The sequence below is a fragment of the Aulostomus chinensis genome, chromosome 14 (genome assembly GCF_037954235.1).
Source record: "Aulostomus chinensis isolate RoL2024-O1b breed Wild chromosome 14, RoL_Achi_v1.0, whole genome shotgun sequence".
Classification (NCBI taxonomy): domain Eukaryota; kingdom Metazoa; phylum Chordata; class Actinopteri; order Syngnathiformes; family Aulostomidae; genus Aulostomus; species Aulostomus chinensis.
Window position 1 is genome coordinate 8,556,774 of NC_141333.1, and position 18,204 is coordinate 8,574,977.

At 40.9% G+C, this 18,204-nt stretch overlaps 1 protein-coding gene across 1 annotated transcript in view; it reads right to left on the minus strand.

The window, feature by feature from the left end:
* The window catches only part of LOC147249628 (homer protein homolog 3-like), a 48,087-nt gene that overhangs the window by 28,074 nt on the left and 1,809 nt on the right, over positions 1–18,204 (minus strand). Inside the window, exons 2-3 of the mRNA XM_086223238.1 lie at positions 16,037–16,085; positions 2,135–2,291 (exon numbers count right to left, since the gene is read on the minus strand). Of these exons, the coding sequence (XP_086079364.1) occupies positions 2,135–2,291; positions 16,037–16,059 (180 nt within the window). The 5' untranslated portion in view covers positions 16,060–16,085. The remainder of the gene's footprint in view (positions 1–2,134; positions 2,292–16,036; positions 16,086–18,204) is intronic.

Genomic DNA, 18,204 nt, shown 5'->3' on the forward strand with positions numbered 1-18,204 from the left:
CTGTTCAAGGCTCCGCCACGCTCTCACGGGTACTGTCGCGTGTGATTTTGAAAACAGTGACCCAGACAACCACTTCCTGATTGACTTTTGGATTGATCATGCCTGATCACGTGACCATACCAAAACATACAGTAACAGACAGCTGCGTACATCTATGAGCCCAACCACTGTATTTCTTTCATTCAACATGTATAATGAATTACAGGCGTTACCGTCCACAGTTTCAGTCTTCTTAGCGAGGATAGAGATTATTTGTGAATAATGCTACATCTGAATGGAGATGGTTTTATTTTTAAGACTTTTTCAAATGAAAACATTAGAACAGAGGGAGCATTTTTTTCCCAACTGATAACCAGCTGACAGGGTTGTCAGCATGCAACCATACACGACAGACGCTCTGTGAGGAGCTAAATAGTTATATCACAACAACAACAACAACAATAATAATAATAATAATTACTTATTTGGATATTTGGATTTATACACGGACTGTCCAGGACCCAAGGTCACTTTACAAAGAGGTAAAGATAAACAGGGGGAAAACATGCAAAGCTTAAAAATAACTGACTTTTGGGGGTTACATGGAGCTCAAGATTAAATGCTTTACTGAGCAGGTGAGTTTTCAGGGTGTCTTTTTCAAAGATGTATAACTAGAGTACAGCTAAACTATGGCATCTACTTGCTATTGTTCTGCAATCAGGCACTCTCACATCTCACATGTTGAACAAAGGCATTGAATACATGTGATTTGCAACCATTACTACCCTGCTACATGTTTTTCTTTGTGATGCATCATCCTGATCTACTGACTCAAATGCGGATATGTTGAGACTAACTGAGTGCAACTCTTCATGTTTGCTCAATTAAAGTACGGTACCCAGCAGAGTAATTTATGATATGAAAAAAATATTTTCAATTTCTATTTTATGCGCTTTGTTAATCAGTGGAGAAGATTACAAGAAAACATTATTTTCACACCTTATTTTAACATTTATATGGGATTTATTTGATAAATTTCCATTAGCACTTGTGACTACGGTGTTTTTAGTTCTTATTTTTTCGAATAAATCTAAACTAACAGTATCTGTGGTGTAATAAAAGTACTCTGACTTCATCTGTCACAGCTGAGAGGCTTCCATTCTCTCAGAGGCGAGCAAGAAACCAATCAAGCTACTTCACATGCTCAACAACCCCCTTTCAAAAGGTCATTTTGAATGACTCATATTCAGAAAAACTAAAGCCAGCATAGAGAAACTTGAATAATTCCTATATGAATTTCATTATATGCCATTCCTACTTTTCATTTTGCTCAGCGAATAATCTGATTTCCATATGACTGATGATCCTATGATGATTATCAACAGGCCTGGCTACTATTGATGATGCAGCCGCTCATTACAGGAGGGCCACGCTTTTCCTCTGCATCTTCATTGACAATCAAAAACAAAAAAGCAATATTGATGCCACAAATAACATTTGGATTCTGTAGTATCAGCCGGTGCAGTTTGTGCCACTTTGCAGTTAAATTAGCATCACGGTGGCCAACTGGAGAATAGATGTGAGCGAATGTAATATCCAACAACTGTGCCAGGGAAGGGGAGCTAAGTGAAAAAGCTTGTTGTGGTGGACGATGATCTGTTCAGTCACATTCTCAAGTGAACCATCTGATAAAGTGGATTTGTTGCCAGATCTTTCCCTAAAAGCCTCTTTTCTCTGAGCGGTAAATTGGCAGAAGTGCTGTGCTGCTTTGTAGTTAATGCTGATATCAAGTTAGTGTTGAGACTCTCAGGTGCTTTGCTACGGCTGTGAATGAGAGACAAAAATAGGCTGAATCAAGCTTTCATGCTGTGTTACGCAGCACATCCAGTGTTGTCTTTATTTGATAGAACTGTAATAATCAATAAATAATATTAAGCTTGTTAAAGAGAGCAATTTAAATATCAATCAATGCTGAAAAAAAGGAAATGGTTTATACTTGTTGATCCCATTCTTAACATTTCCCAAAAAGCAGCATTATTTATTTTCGTGCCTTGACCTGAAAGGAGCAATCCGATCATAACATGACTATGACTGTCAGTGAGGTCATGTGTCTGTTTCTGCACATCGAGATACGCATGTACGTAGAGGCTCTTACTTTTGTCCCGCCCACGCTGATGATGCGGTAGACGCTGCGGCTGGCATCGTAGAAGAAGGACACGGTGACGGCGTGTTTGCTCGCAGGTAGCCAGTTACGTTTGGTGGCTGGGTCGATCTGGAAGACATGGGCTCTGGCACTGAAGATGGGCTGCTCCCTTTGAAAACACACGACAGCAGAAAAAACATTTAATCTAAAGAGTACTGGTGAATTTGTTGTCATTTAGAAATCCCTGAAGACGGCTGTGACTGTCATGAAGGTGCCATGCTCTGAAGAGAAGGCCTCGTGGGGGTGATGCTGGTGACTCGCACTAGTTTGCGCAAGGAAAACCCACAGTACATTTATAGAGTGACAACATGTGTATATTTAAGATAACAATTCAACGGATTGTTTGAAATGCAGAAACTTCACTCTAATAAGACAACGCAAATGATTTAAAACTAAACTGAATCCCGTTTGTCTCCACCTTCTGATAGTGAACATTTATGTCAAAACAATTTGATCCATTTGCTACGATAATATTTGGAAGATCTAGAAGGGGCACAATTATGTTCACATCAGCAGAGGGCTAATCGTAATTAGCAAGGTAGGTCAGAGTCTGTGCATGCTCTATATACGGGCAGAGCTCCATGCACACTGTGGCGAAGAGCTTCATGAGCACTGTGTAAACTCGTTTGGCGAGGACTTGAATGTAAGAGATGTGATGTATGTAAACATGATGAACAGGGAAGTCTTTCAGCCCTTCATCTTCGACTGAGCACAAATTTAAGCATCCAAATGTATGAAGCAACCTTTACCATAGTCATCTATCACATAAACATCAGTGAATGCCATCTTATATGCAAATGAGCCACTGACTGTCAATGAGGCAAATAACAGCAGATAAATCTCAGCGTCCCGAACAACTATTCATGTATTGTCATGTCAGCAGACATTCGCTCTTCCTGCACTTGGACAATCACGTCACACCAACTAACATCAACAACAAAATGTTAATGAACAAACATACAAACACACACTAAGACAGAGATTCTGCATGTAAAGCAGGAATTAATTCAGTAGCATATAATTATGACTCTATATGCTAATTCAAATAATTGCATTCAGGTTTTTTTCTGCCTTGTAAAACTTATTCGTTTTTTTTCATTTGAATTTCCCTATTGAAAAATGAATACAGGTTTGGAAATCCCACTTTAGAGTCATGGCACGTTCTTGGAATCATGACAGCGTTTCACGTTTTTTTAAGTTAAATTTCAAATACCCACAGAATACCAACACTCTAAAGTATTATCATAGAGAACAATATCTTAGCAGTATTATCCACCGCCAGAGTACAGAAATCAGGATGTTCTCTGACGTTTGGACAAACAGGAAAGCAGGGGGGTGTTTGGCAGTTTACACTGATGTATTTTGCTATCTTAAGATTACACCCCAACTTTATTGGATGCATTACAGTGTTGTTCCACGTACTATGTGTTTATTATTGTCCCCAGAGCGCCTGCTGGCATCAGTAAAGTAGTTGTCTCCCAGCTGATCACTTTATCCCTTTTTGAACTGAAAGGTATTTTAGAGTTTCCCGGCAAAGCTACTTTGCAAAGTTTTATCGTGCAAGAGAGAGAAGTAACGGAACTCCTTCTGTGGAAATATCAAACAGTGGTTTGTTTGTTCCACCTGATTCATTTTTCTTAAGAAAAGAGAAGCCTTACCAATGATAACATGCTACAATAGAGGACCTAAGCGCTTCCAACATCTTTCACTGAATCATTTTTTTACCAGCATGTTTCATTTTAATCAGAAACTGAAACCTTCACTCGTGTCTATCAGAGTCGGCGAGGTGAGCTAAAGATCACCTGTCCCCTTACACGCCGACTTCTAGACATAAATCTGATGCAAGTGACTCTTCACAGGGTTAGCTTAAGATCAGGAAACTCTGGAAACTCTTCATTATCAACAAACCTGAAGTGAATGGTTATCCTAATATTTTTTTTCTATTTTATTTTACCGCTTTTACTGCCAGGCACAAAACTTGCATGTCTGTTACTCCTCAAGAAATTCCACATAAAATGACCTGAAATAACCTCGTCGCTGTGAATGGAGACCATTACTTTGATTGATACATTTATTTGGCATTTAAATTCTTAACAGGACTGGTATTCCTTTTATTGAAGAGAACAGAAGAATTATATAATCAGCAGTAATAAACAAACCCTTACACTGAGGATGGAAACAAGAACTTTCTGGGCAGTTTGTGTATTTGTAGTGTTACATTGCACTCCACTGATTTATCAGATGACATCTTCCTACTGGCACATAATGTTAAACCAATTTTGGGGTTATATTCAACTTTCTTACAGTCAGTGAGTGGGCTTAAAAAGTTGCTCTGCAATTAGGGAATACAGTTGCATCCTTGTAGTCTTGATACAAAATGGTTTATTAAGTTAAAAATATCAAATAATGATCACAAGAAGTATTGCATTAAGTTGCATGCCTCTAAAATGCACTTAACTGTGTGTTTTGTTACATGGAATAATGACAAATCCCAAGAATTACAAGAGGTCACTGCGACTTCGACCTTTCAGTACTAAAGTCTTTTGAGGTCATCCTTGAATCCAAGTGGACGTTTGTGCCAAATTTGACAAGAATTCCCTCATAGTGCTCTTGAGGTACTGTGAAAATGGGACAGATGCACAGATGGACAGTCAAACTGAAAACGGACCACCTCTGGCCCACATCTGGGCTGCACAGAAAACAAAATCCCAGCGGGAAACCGTATTGATTGTTTAATAATTTATGTTGAAGAATACAAATGCATAATGGAACTATCAGTGCCAATGAATCCTAGTGGCCCGGACAAAGCCGAGAGGATTAAACATCTGTGTTCATCATCATCAATGAACTGAGCATCCTGATTGTTTCATTTTGCTCACCAGCTGGAGTGAGAAACACTTGTTTAGGACCCTCATCTTCCTTTCTCTGATCAGGATGGAGGACGAAAAAGGGACACAAATACACTCAATTTCCAAATTTGATTGCAATTCTTTTTTCCTCCCAGAGACCTTAAGGTCTTTGATGCTCTTTGGGTGTAATGAGGCTATCGGGGCAGCTGCTGAAGATTTGCTAACCGCTAGCAGTCCAATTAGCCATCGTGCTCCCTCTGAAGATAGAGTACATAAACTTGCTACGGGGACTAACGGTGGAATGAGGCTCACAGGACAAAGAGAGACTGCACACACACTTTGGTGAATTCATGCAATATTACACAGCTAATAGAGTTTGCATATTGTTAATGTATGTAATGAGCCATTCCCAGTGGAAGTCAATTATACACTGACAATAATGAGGATAATGTGTGCTGCAAGGAGGCCCGTTCATTGTTTAAGTAAGAAACATAACATTTATATAGGTCAGCATTGGCTATATGAGGCATTGTTCCTTTGGTTGGAAATTCTCTACATTTGCATAAAAACAATAGCCGTTACCGTTTCTACACGGATTACTGAAACTGCAATTGACAATAGACAATAGCAGCAGGGTGAGGGAATCAGCTTGAGGTGTGTTTCAGGTCCAGCGCCGCATCGGCTGGAGATGCAATATGACTAAATGATGACTAAATGATGGCTAAATGATGAGACACACATGAATCTGAGGTAACGCGACAACATGAAGTATATTTGTGAGTTTCATGGTGCTGCATCTTCTAAAATATCCAGATACATTTCCTGACAGAGGTTGAAGAAGTAGTAACATCTTATTTGACGAGCAGCATATATAAATGGCATTTTCATGATAAAGATTGGTGGGGATTTTTTAGGTGGAGATAAAAGTGACAAACTACTCTTCCGCAACAAACAAACAAATTGAGCGACATTTTTGAGCAAATCCCTGATGCTTACCTGGATGCTTTTAAGGCATTAAGAAATCTTAAAATTCTGCTTGAGATAGCAGGAAGAATAGGTCATTTACAAAGGTACAAAACTTCTTTTTAAAAACATTTTTTCAATTAAAAAAATAATTTTAATTTTTTAAATCCAAAAGTTTACAAGGTTTTCAGGATATATGTAAAAAAAAAAAAAAAAAACTTTGATTAAACCTTCTTTTAATATTGGTAAATTTGTTTCTTGTGACAAATGTAAGGAAATAAAAATATTCCCAAATTTTTTGAAAGTAAAATTTGAGAATTAACTGTACAATTACTTGAACTATGCAGCCAACAGGCTGTATGGTGGTGCAGTGGTCTGCACTGTCGCCTCACAGCAAGAAGGTTCCGGGTTCGAGTCCTGGCTCGGGTACAGGATCTTTCTGTGTGGAGTCTGCATGTTCTCCCTGTTCCTGTGTGGGTTCTCTCTGGTACTCCAGCTTCCTCCCACAGTCCAAAGACATCAAGAGGGGACGAAGCTGATTGATACTCTAAATTGACCGTAGGTGTGACTGTGAGAGTGAATGGTTGTCTGTCTCTATGTGTTGGCCCTGCGATGGACTGGTGACCTGTCCAGGGTGAACCCCGCCTCTCGCCTGAAGGCTGCTGGGATAGGCTCCACCCCCCCATGACCCTTAAGAGTATAAGTGGTAGAAAATGGATGGATGGATGCAACCAACATATAATAAAAAATGTGTATGCGTAATAACTTACATATTCACATTTGCAAAGGCAACGTTTCCCACTCTGACTTTGAAGTGGAACAGCCCACATGGCTTTAGATCATTTAAAATTTGAAGCTACTGGATGATTAATCAGCAGTAACCTAATTACAGAAATGCTGCTTTTTCCAAGAGAATGAGTTCATGTTCAGAGATGTTTGACCACGTATCCCTGCCATGACTTTCTTCCGTCAGAGCCCTTTTCACTGCAAAATTTTTGACATTTAATAGGACCGAGAAATTGCAAAGGCAGGGGCAGTTGCACCACAATCATTTGTTCCTCTTTAAAATCGTTACATCTGTAAGATTGGTCGCTTTCAATAACAAAGATACAGGAGGTTAAAACAGTCGACATCGGCAGGATGCTACAGAGACAGTTTTTGGTGCCATTTAGTGTTCAGTCACAGGGATGACATCTGTCTGCAATTTAATTAAATTCATTTATGTTTCATTGGTAATCTAAGAAGTGAACTCTGCCAAGACATGGCCAAACACCGCGACAGGCATCAGCAGGATGACAGATGTGTACCAGATGTGACTCCGTGATCAATCACTGAGCATGAATAATAATCCCTATCACCTTAAGCACCTACTGTGCACTTGCCCTTTACAAAAGCCATTTATGTAACTATACATCAAGTGAGGTGAACAATAGCAACTCTAACAGTCTCCTGCATCTCCCTAATCCAAAAGTGTAATTCTATTAAAACAGCCGTCTCAGCTCTGTTTGGGAGATCCTCCGCTCTGATATTTGTGGTAAACGTCAACCTTTAGCTGTCAGTCAAGAGGTATCATGCTGCTCAAAGCATCCACATGAATAAAACTAATAAAGAGCTTCATGAATTTTCCTCAATTAAACCTAATTACATGGAGGCACAACTAATAACCAAACCATTAAAAGAAATAAGCCATTATGCCAAAATAAATAATTATCATCAAAGCAAAACGTCCACTCTATCATCCTCTAATCTTAATCAGGAGTGATGAGTGACTGCTCGTCAGCTCCAAACCGTCAAACCGAATCACACAGGAATTAATGCGCTGTCACTCATTTGGCTCGTCTCCATGTTGCTCTGTGAAAAGCCTCTCAAGCTAATCAGCTCAGACAGGATGCATCACACTGGGGTTTGATGATGTGAGCAGATTAAAACGGGATTAAATTCCTCCTGGGGTGAGGAAGAGCAAACACGGCACAGCAGCTTGACGGTCGCAGAGAGATAGAGTAAGACGAAGGTCTGTTTCATGTATGCACACCTGAAACCATGTAGCTTCTAATTAAATCAAGTGTGACAGTAAACCCCTGCATGACTGTGTAGACAGAGACAGATGTTAACATCTGGCAGCCCTGAAAAGAGTCATACAAGAGGGCAGAGAGTGACAACTGCAGAATTATCCCACCATCTCCAGCCTGACTAAATGAGAAGTTATCACGTTCAATAAAATAACAGCAGAGGAGGTTTTCTCTTGTATTTAAATCATATATCAACTATATTGCACAGGTCTATGAATGTTAAATTACCCTAAATTTGATTTTTAGACTTTAAACTCTCTGAGGTAAAATGGTAAGTCTTCAGTGTCGGGGGTATTAACGCCTAACTGGATGAGAAATAGGCCAATAATTCCACAGGATTTACTCAAATACAGCCTGGGTCTCTGCCTTGACTCGATGCAGCGCTTTCTTAAATGTCTTCATTGGCTCTCCACAGGTCACCTGACCTCACAAAAGGTGACAGAATTGAGGGAGTACACAAAACAGAGCAGACGATGCTACACTAAAGACAGCTGGCCACGGATACAGAGCCCCATTAGCGTTGTGGCATTTTTCTGTCTATAATCTTTTAATGCTAAACCTCATCAGAGGAGAGCAATTTGTTAAATTTGCTATTAATCTAATTGCTTTGAGATTTTACATACAATGAATAATATCCCAACAAGAATTTCAAGAAGTTTCAAGCATAAAGCTCAGTCCTAGTGGCTGTAGGAAGGATCTGTTAGGCTACGGCGCGCTGTTTGATTCACTGTGGGTGTTTCACAATGTGTCTCAATTTAATTAAATTGCATGTGTCACAATGTGAACTCAAAGTTATATAACTATGGATGCCTATATATATATAAAAAGACATACAACAAAAAGTATACTGTGAATAAAATAGAAAGTCAAATCTTAACTCAACATTTGAAGACTTTCTATTCCTTTTTAGTCATGATATTAAAAATTTAGGTGTTTAACTTTCTAAAAAAATATATGGTACATAGTTTCCTTCATTACGACCTGACACCACAATTCTCATAATGGTGCAAGCTCCCGTGGAAGAGAGAAGGAACTTGGGAAGTACTCAACCCTGGAACATGTGTACATGTTTGCTAGGCCTAAAAACTTCCAACCTCATGATTACATTTCTCTCACGTTCTCCCAGTAGCACCTCGGAGTTGTTGGCTTTCCAGCTTGCCATCATTCAAACGTCTGCTACGGTCACAGATATTAGCCCTGATCAGTAAAAAACCTGGAATATCTGCCAAGATGATCATCAACCTCCTACTGCTGGGTTTTGGACACATTACCGCATGAATGGGACCTGCAGGACCCCACAGTCGCTCACTGCACAGGAACTTTTTTGGGTGGTAGCTTTAGGATGTCTACATCCTTCCTGGTGCATTGACACTGAAGCAGAATTGTGATTGATTTTAATGACTAGTCACTAATCTTATCATTTTCTCAAATATTATACTAAATCTGGGGATGAAGAAACTGTAGCTGTAGCAAGCGTGATCAGCATGACTTTAAGGAAGGCAGCATTCAGACGGTCACATGCAGGCTTGCTGTCCACCACAGCTGCGTGGTGAATGTTCAGTCGTGTGCTGAGCTGAGGTGGACCGCCTCCTGCCAGAGGCCTGGATCCAGTGAGGGGTCAACTGAATTGATTTACTTTCATCAAATTCAGGTCAAAACATACATCCGTTCATCCCCCCTCTGTCACACACACTCACTGCTCCTCATCCACACACACGTCCAGCTGCGTTCACGTTACATCTCTGTAAGCACAATGGGCTACATTTCATATACTTCAAGTTATATTTTTACATAATTTTTGAATTGAAAATAAAAACCCGGTATGTGATAGAGGGATTGACGGGTATAAGGTTTTACAAATTTCATTGAAACACACCGGCAGATGTTTATGGCAATTATTTTGTGACCATGGAGGACGGAGGCCGCCATCTTTAATGCTGCAAGTGACGTCAAGTCAGAGTAAGTAATCCTCTGACTCAAACACTTGGACTGCTTTGAATGCAGCAGAAATTTCTTCATGGTACAGTATATCAATCACACAGTTTGGTGGTTTATTGATATTGCAGGAATTTCCCATCTCTCACTTGGCCTGTCAGTGCCTCTGATGCCCTGCACATGCAGCCTCCGACAGGGGGGGAGTGAGGGGGGCATTTAAGATATTTGCTCACATATATTTGGATGCAAACACGTGCCGGGAGGAGATGAGGCCTAGACGCCAAACTATGGACTGTTTTTGTGATGAATATTTCAAACATGAGTTGTCTGACTGAACATGAAAAATATCTTGTGTTTTAGAAAGTTCCTTGTCGTAACAACTGACTTTTGGACCCGTCCTTGTATCATTTTGTTAAGTTTCTGTAATAAGTTGAGCTCAATTTGTTCTTGCTTGCTTTGCTCATTGTCTCATCTCACATGAGAATCAGAGCTGGGGCAAACCATCAGTTCTGTTTATTCATTTGCCAGTTTTTTTTTTTTAGTTTTTTTTTTTTTAAGGGATGGCCCGATACCACAGGCGTGGGTCTGCCAGTATCGATCGTTTACATCCATATATATATATATATATGGATATACAAGATAGTGATTTGGGCCAGTATTGATCCTAGTTATTTTCTTCATAAATCACTTGTTTGGTGTTGTAATGTCAGCTCAAAAACTCATATAAAGTTATTATGTCTGACCAACGGTCCAAAAGAAAAAGGTATTCAGTTCGATCAAATAACAGAGGATTAAGAAGCGCTGCATATCCTTGCAACTGCGAGAAGATAAAAAGATCAGTCTGTTAATAAGATAATCTTATGCTGTTTTATAAATCAATCAATTCACTTCAGAGAGGAATATCAAATATGAAAAAAAAATATTCATCAAACAATTACAAATAAAGCTGCAGTTTAAGATTAGAGGCCAAGTTACCTTTGTGAGAGAGACTCTGGCAGAGCTGCCCATTAATGAGAAAAAAAACACTGTCGTGTAAAAGAGAGCAGCTAGTGGAGCTTCCTTTGGATTTCTTTCACTCAGAGGACAAAAAAAAGAGACACAAACTGAAATGCAGGACAGAAAAGTGTGCTTTGGGATCTGAGCTCAGACAGACTCCAACCTCTGTGGGACAAACAACTCTTCATGCCTTTGTGGGACATTTTTTATATTTTCACCTCTGCGGGTCTTGAATTCATAGACTGCAGCAGTCTGTGGAAGAGGACTGTCACCACTGGATGATCTGATGATTTGCTGCCAGCTCAGCTTTAAAACAACTCTCTCCCTCAAAGAATAGTCTGAGGGTTTGCCTCCAGAAAACCTTGACTTGATATTCTGCTGTGCGGAGAGAAAGGAGGAGCAAAGCAGCTGAGTTTGAGTTGAAGCTGAGTTTAATCCACTGACTGTTAATGCTTCTTAAAAAGGGCCACAATGGCGCCCGCAACCTTCATGCTATACACTCCACCCTCATCATAGTAAATGTAGTGAGGGTGTCATGTCTACATACAGTGTGATGAATGTGATGAGATGTAGAAGGGCAATAGAATAAATCTGTCCTGGTAAAGCCCCTGCTGAGTATGAAACCTCACTTCTGAGATTCACGCTCACACAGATGAAGCCAGGAAAATATTACAAAGATACTTGGCTCCTGCCTGCGGCAAACTCCATAAACACAGACTTCTATGATAGCTCCATCTGGACGAGCTGGACGGCAGACAATACAAGAGCTGACTTTTCTACAGGGAGCCTGGAGCCATCAGAGAACTCACTTCCTCTTACCTACGTGGCTGCATTCACTGCACGCCATCCATTTCAAATGACTCCACGGACCTCTTTGATGACCTCCACTGAAATAAGAAAATCGTATCCCACGCTGTACTGTACATATAAATACAAAGGGAAGTTGGAATGACACAAGCCATGTGAACAAAAAAAATAAATCAAGAATATCATATTTGGATTTACACCAACCCTTTTCCATCTTTACTGACAAATCAAAAAGTGTATTTCAAATGTAACTTTTAACACAAATGAGAGAATATGAAAAATTTAACAATACTAGAAAATGATACAAACTAAAGGTAGAAATACCGCATTCAAATTTTATGAATATTATGATATTCTGTGAAGCACCTGTAACAGTGACCTTGCCCGCCAAAATCTATCCATTACCAAGTAGAAGTCTGTGCAAAATTTGAAGAAATTTCCTCGAGGCCTTCCTGAGGTACCAAAAAGGGATGGACAAATGGATCAAGAACCATAATGCCTCCAGTCCGCAGTGACAGCGAAGAGGAACACAACTAGCTATCACAGTTCCCTTAATCCCAAAGTGACAAGTCACATTTTTTTTAATCCCACCAAATATCAAAACTTCAATTTTACTGTGATATATAACAGAGAAATTCAAGAGTTTGAACCGATCATTTGGTTGTTGCAGCTCTTTTACAGCACAGTAACCCAGACCAGCACAAATGAAAGCTCTGTGTGTGTGTGTTTTCACCCAAAGTCATCACTTTCTAATCTGATCTTTTCATCACTCTTTTTAACCTCAGCACCCGTTCAGCACCCCAAATCCCTGATCTGTGAAACAGAAGCTGCACCCTCCTGTCAGACCCTGGAGTCATGACCAGCCAGGCTGTTTATATTATTTTACTGCTAGAAAATATCTACTCGTCAATAACAGAGCCTATAGGCTCAGCTGGCAGTAAATAACCAGGAGGAGAAGGCCAAGCTGCAAAACATGATGCTAAAAATCCTGCTGGTTGTACTTAAAAGCCCACGTGTCAAAGGAGGAGACGTGAGGAGGGGAGAGCTGACCGCCAGCTCGAGGCGGGGTCAAAGAATGAGCAGTCACGCCAGTCTCCTCAGAGATGTGGAACAAACGCAGTTTCACTCAACAACTCTGGCGCCAACATTTCATTTTCTCATAAATAAACAGAGGTAAGAAACATCAGCGGGCGTTTCACTGAGATGATAAGTAGTGGTGAACGCAACAGCTGGAACGCAAAGAAGGACATCATGTGACTTTTACTCAGGAACACTGAGTACACTCTGAAACAATCGATGAATCAGTAACACTTAATTAACCCTGAGGAACTTCTATCACGGCACGATTGAGCAAAACATGTTCCACTATCAGCCGGGCAGGACTTGGCTCTTCTCACCGCGACATTTCACGCTTGTCTTTGGGGTTTTGAATGCGTTTTGACGTCCAGGAAGATGTGATGGGGTTCATTCCAGCTTTTATTCCTGCACTTTTATTGCCTGCGTCGGCGATGCGCTTGCTCACTGTTGCCCTGAGATAACTTCTGTTACCAATTCAACCAATAAAAATGGAATTGGTATTCATTTATTAGCTACAGAAGGTGGTCAAAGGAACATTTGCAACAATTTTCATAAGAAGGTCAAGATTTTTTTTCCATAAAAAAGCTTTTTGTTTGAGCTCCTCTTAATTTATAATATAGTCACCTTGTGACAAAAAATATAATGACAAAGTACTCAAGAGCTTCAAGTGATAAAACGCATAGGTGAAGACGCTGCCATCAGCGTTTTCACCACGGTCAGTTATATATTGAAATAATCCCACACTTTTCATAGAATCCCATTTCAGTACGTCAGATTGCATAACGAAGCGTTGACCCATAAGCTTCAGTTTGTCCCGGTTTCTGCTTCCTTCCAAAAACTACAACTCTAAAGTCTAAATGAGAGCATCAGCTTTCTGCTTCAACAAAGCCTCTTTCTCACCATCTGTGTGTTAAGACGACACCAACCAGCCTCTGGGGAGGTCTGGCTTTCCAAACAATTTAAAAGCTTTTTTGTTGTTGTTGTTGTTGTTGTTGCAGCACGTTTTGTTGTTGTTTTGGAATATTTGCTCTGTTCCTCTGAAAGTATTTTGCCTTTACAGCCTTGAGAGCCAATGCCTTGTGCACATTCCCCTGATGGCAAAGTGTCCGGCCCAGTCCAGCAATATGATACGGCTCTGTTACCAAAATAGCACCGTGAGGGTCAACAAAACACCTTAACTGCAGCACAAGAGCCGAGCCAACGTATACATTAAGTTGTGTTTTGTTTTTTTTACACCTGCGCTCAGCAAGGACAAAAACAGAGAATCTGATTTATTATTCCGTTTCGTTGCCTGACTCACAGGCATCTCTTGGTTGTTTGATTTACAAAAATACACACCTACGTCTTGACTATCTGCCAGTGAGAATACGCACTCTGAAGTGGGAAAGATGGCACTTATCTGAAAGCCAGCTGCTCTCACTTGAATCCGTCTGATAACTCACTGCTGTCACTTATTGTGAAGGTGATTCAAGGCTGGAGTGTTCCATAATATCCACAATATGAAGGTCACCGAGAAAGAACTGATCTCTCATCTCCACCCTATGGCGGCGCCGTTATTCTTTTATTATATGCAATGACACGAGGTGAACAGACAAGAAAATGAATATTTGTTCATGCAATTGGAGGTTTCCCCAAAGTTAAGAAGCTCCTTCCCTCTCCTTGGCCGGCAAGAGGACGCAGACTCATTGAAAGTGAGCAGTTTTTATGGTTTTGTGCTGCAGAATAACTGATTATGATCCCCCTGAGAGCAAGGTTTGGCCGGCCTCCGTGCTGAAGAGATTTCTACAGTTAATGGGAGGATATGAGAAGGAGTCCTCCACTCATATTACTTTATGGTCATTAAATAGATTGATGAGACTGTGAGACGCCCTGCACATTCTATATATATAGAAGGAGTATCTTTCAACAGTTGTATGATCCAACCTGCCAATATATTTTCGTGTGTTAAGCGCCGCTGAGCCACAACGCTCAACTTTGAACACAGGATACACACAACGTGAAATCAACAACACGTTACAAAAATGCAGACGCTTTCTTAAACAAACCTTAAATGGAATACAAGTTCATGAGAGATGTAGAGAGGCTCCTTGTTCACGTGAAGCCGTTATTTGAATTTTCTGACGCAGTGCTTCTCTAAGATAGAATAGATTAGAGAGGAGGAATGGGGTTATTGATTGGGGCTTGTGGAATGTTGTTGTCTCATTCCTCCACAATCAGCTTGTTTGCCAAATTGTTGAACTATTCCTGTAGTAACTGAACTACTCCCCAAATGAATAAAACACGGATAAGTAATGACGGCGGTCAGTTTTCTTTAGGCACACCCACTGAGGTTTCAGAGTCTGTGGTTTTATACATGAACCTCATAACAATACAACAGTAAAACCTTCACCATCTTCACTTAGAGCTTTGTAATGTTAAAAAAAATAATAAAAGCTGGCACGCAGGACACACCAAGAGCTTTTTATAACATGTTAAAACCAGACAACATCAACTTTCAGCCCTCCTCCAGAGTCCTAATTGAAGCTATCAACAGCGCTGACCAGACCTCGACACCCCTGCACGTGTCACAGCGTCTGGCAGTTCCATAGAGCCTGAGGACCAATGTGCCCCAAAATTGAAAGGTGGACCCCTCCACCTGTTGAATATCAAGCTTGTTGAATTCCCATAATCCTGCTGACAGAGAAACAAACAAACAAACACACACCGAAGACGACTTTTGCAGCGGCAGCTAGCCAACAATATATGAAACAGAGCAGCCGCAACGGAGCGATTGACATGATAAAATGATGAAAGAGAAAAATCCAGGCAGCAGCGCGAGGAGGAATAACATCTGCACATCATGACAAGCATGAAACCTCAGATCAGACTGTAATTAAACACTCAGATACTGAGAGGGGTTGGATAAACATTGAGGGGATGGGAAGGGATAAACGAAGATACAGGGATGGGCGTTTTAGGGTTATTATTGGATGTGGAGTCTGACTTCTGTTAACTTATTTCAGACAAACAGATGAATTACAAATAGACTCCAACTGAGGCTGGAATTGGTAGAAAGCATCAATATTAGTGAGTGAAACTAATTTAAGGGTAACGACTCCAAATCATCGCCCATCCCTGCCATGCAGAGCCACAACACAGAGGCGACGACGTGTTTGTACCTCTCTTGGTGTATCGGGTACATTTTATAGCTGGCAGACAGCTCCTCTGCTGCAGAACAAGAGAAGAAAAAGAGGATCAAAGTCACAAGCTGAAATGTATTCATGTGTAAAGGTAGGCAGGTGTTATTAAAGCCCATCACAATCCCTCTTTTTTATTTAGTTTTAAGCATCTGCAAACAGTTTCAACAATTATATTCCATTCAGCTGCACAACTTAAAAGAGTTGATAGCTACAATCTGGGTAAAGCCAACACAAATGTGTCAGTAACTCATAAACAGGAGGAGAGTCTGCGCCACACTGCACTGAAATAAGAATATAAAAAAAGAAAGAGGTAGAACTGTTTAAGCTGCCTCGTGAACTTTGACCCAAAGATACTTCTGAGTCCGTCCACAGATCATCAAAATTGAGGATACAGTTAGTGTGTAAAAGATGCATTCAGGTGATCCTCTTTAAAATCAGGGCAAATGTTGGACCAGGTCAGAGGAAAGGCTGGAATGAGCCCCCAGAAGAGCTGCACCTGCGCACCGAGCATTCATGTTGCTTATGGACCTGAACAAGAGTTGGGTACCAAACTTTCCAAGGAATACTTCTGATTTATTAACGTGAGATTGAATGAGGTATTCAGCCATTACCTTCAGAAGATGTGGGTCAGTGCATCTCGCATGCAGAGAACCGTGAGCAGCTCGGGCGTAACTGAGGCTTAACTCACTGAGAACTATTCCCATACTGCTGATTTCAGAGTGGAGGAGTACGCTTCTAGCTCCATCCATTTTCTATATTGCTTATCCGTTAAGGGTCGCGGGGGGGCTGGAGGGCTGGAGCCTATCCCCGAGAGGCAGGGTTCACCCTGGACACGCCACCAGTCTCGCATGGCCATCAGGAACAAATAGGGGCTCAGTAACTTGCTAAAGGATACTTCAACATGGTCACCGGGGGAAGTGAGGATTGAACCAGCGACCCTTCGGTTGCTAGATGCCCACTTCAACTCTGAGCCATGCCGCCCCTCTACACTTCTAGCACAGTTGATGTACCTCCACCCTCAGCAGTGGCGATGGTGGCTTGGCTGCAGCTACAACTTGCTAATGCTAACATACTTGCAGCTGTTGTTCTATTCACTTTAGATGCCTGCTGGACAGACAGGAACCAAACAGGGAGGGGTGGAGAGGAAATAAAACACTGTGAGGAGAGAAAGAAAACATCAGGACACGCCAGTTCCTACATATGCCACTAATTTTCTTATTCCTCAGCAGCACTTTCCAATTGATGTGCTGTACTGTGGAGTAATACAGTGCATGGCATGAATACAAGGGAGTTCTAGTGTTAAACTGTGGTAAAATGGCACAGAAGACATGCTGACCCACATCTACTGAAGGCAAGATCATCTTAAAGGCCAGTAAATCCAAAATATCTCTTTAAAAGTATTACAGAGTATTCATGATTAATAAATTGCTACCACACTCAAGTACCCGAGAGAGTTCTGGTTTAGAGAGAATGAGTTAGAGAACGACAGAACGGGACCGTGTGACATCACTCCTGAAATGCACAGCAAAAAGCAGTATTGCACCTTTATACTTGAATTTGCCACTTAAAGCAGCACATGTAGTACAAAATACATTCAAAAGCTGAATGTGCTGCATCTCATTTTTTCAAGATCTCACTTACAAGCGAAGTTGTGGACTGAAATGACATTTTTGTTATTATAGGGAGCGTAGATTACCAAAGACTACATCAGTACTGCTGGGTACTGATGTTGAATTCCCAGGTACCAGTGCTGGTACGAATTTCAAAGCTTTCAATTGTGCTTCGGATGCTCCAACTGAAGGATTTCTGCCAGGACATTTTGGTCCGGGACTCTCTGACCACCACCCGGTCTGCTCCATCCGCATTTACACTTTTACTTTCCCAAATCTTCTCCATGAACTTGGCTTCAACTGCAGACATGGATGAGTGATGCTGGAAGCTGTTCAAGCCTCTACTTTCAAGAATGTGAGCAGGGAAGAGTGGCTTTAGAGATATGCAGCCAGTGCACAAGTGGTTGGTCTTTAAGGTACTTCAGTCTCCAATCAGTACACGTTGAATATGAAAAAAGACCGATGGTCTACAGTCTCCACTCAGAAATGTACTTTCTATTATCTGCCATTATCTTGGTGGGATTCATCTGATTCATC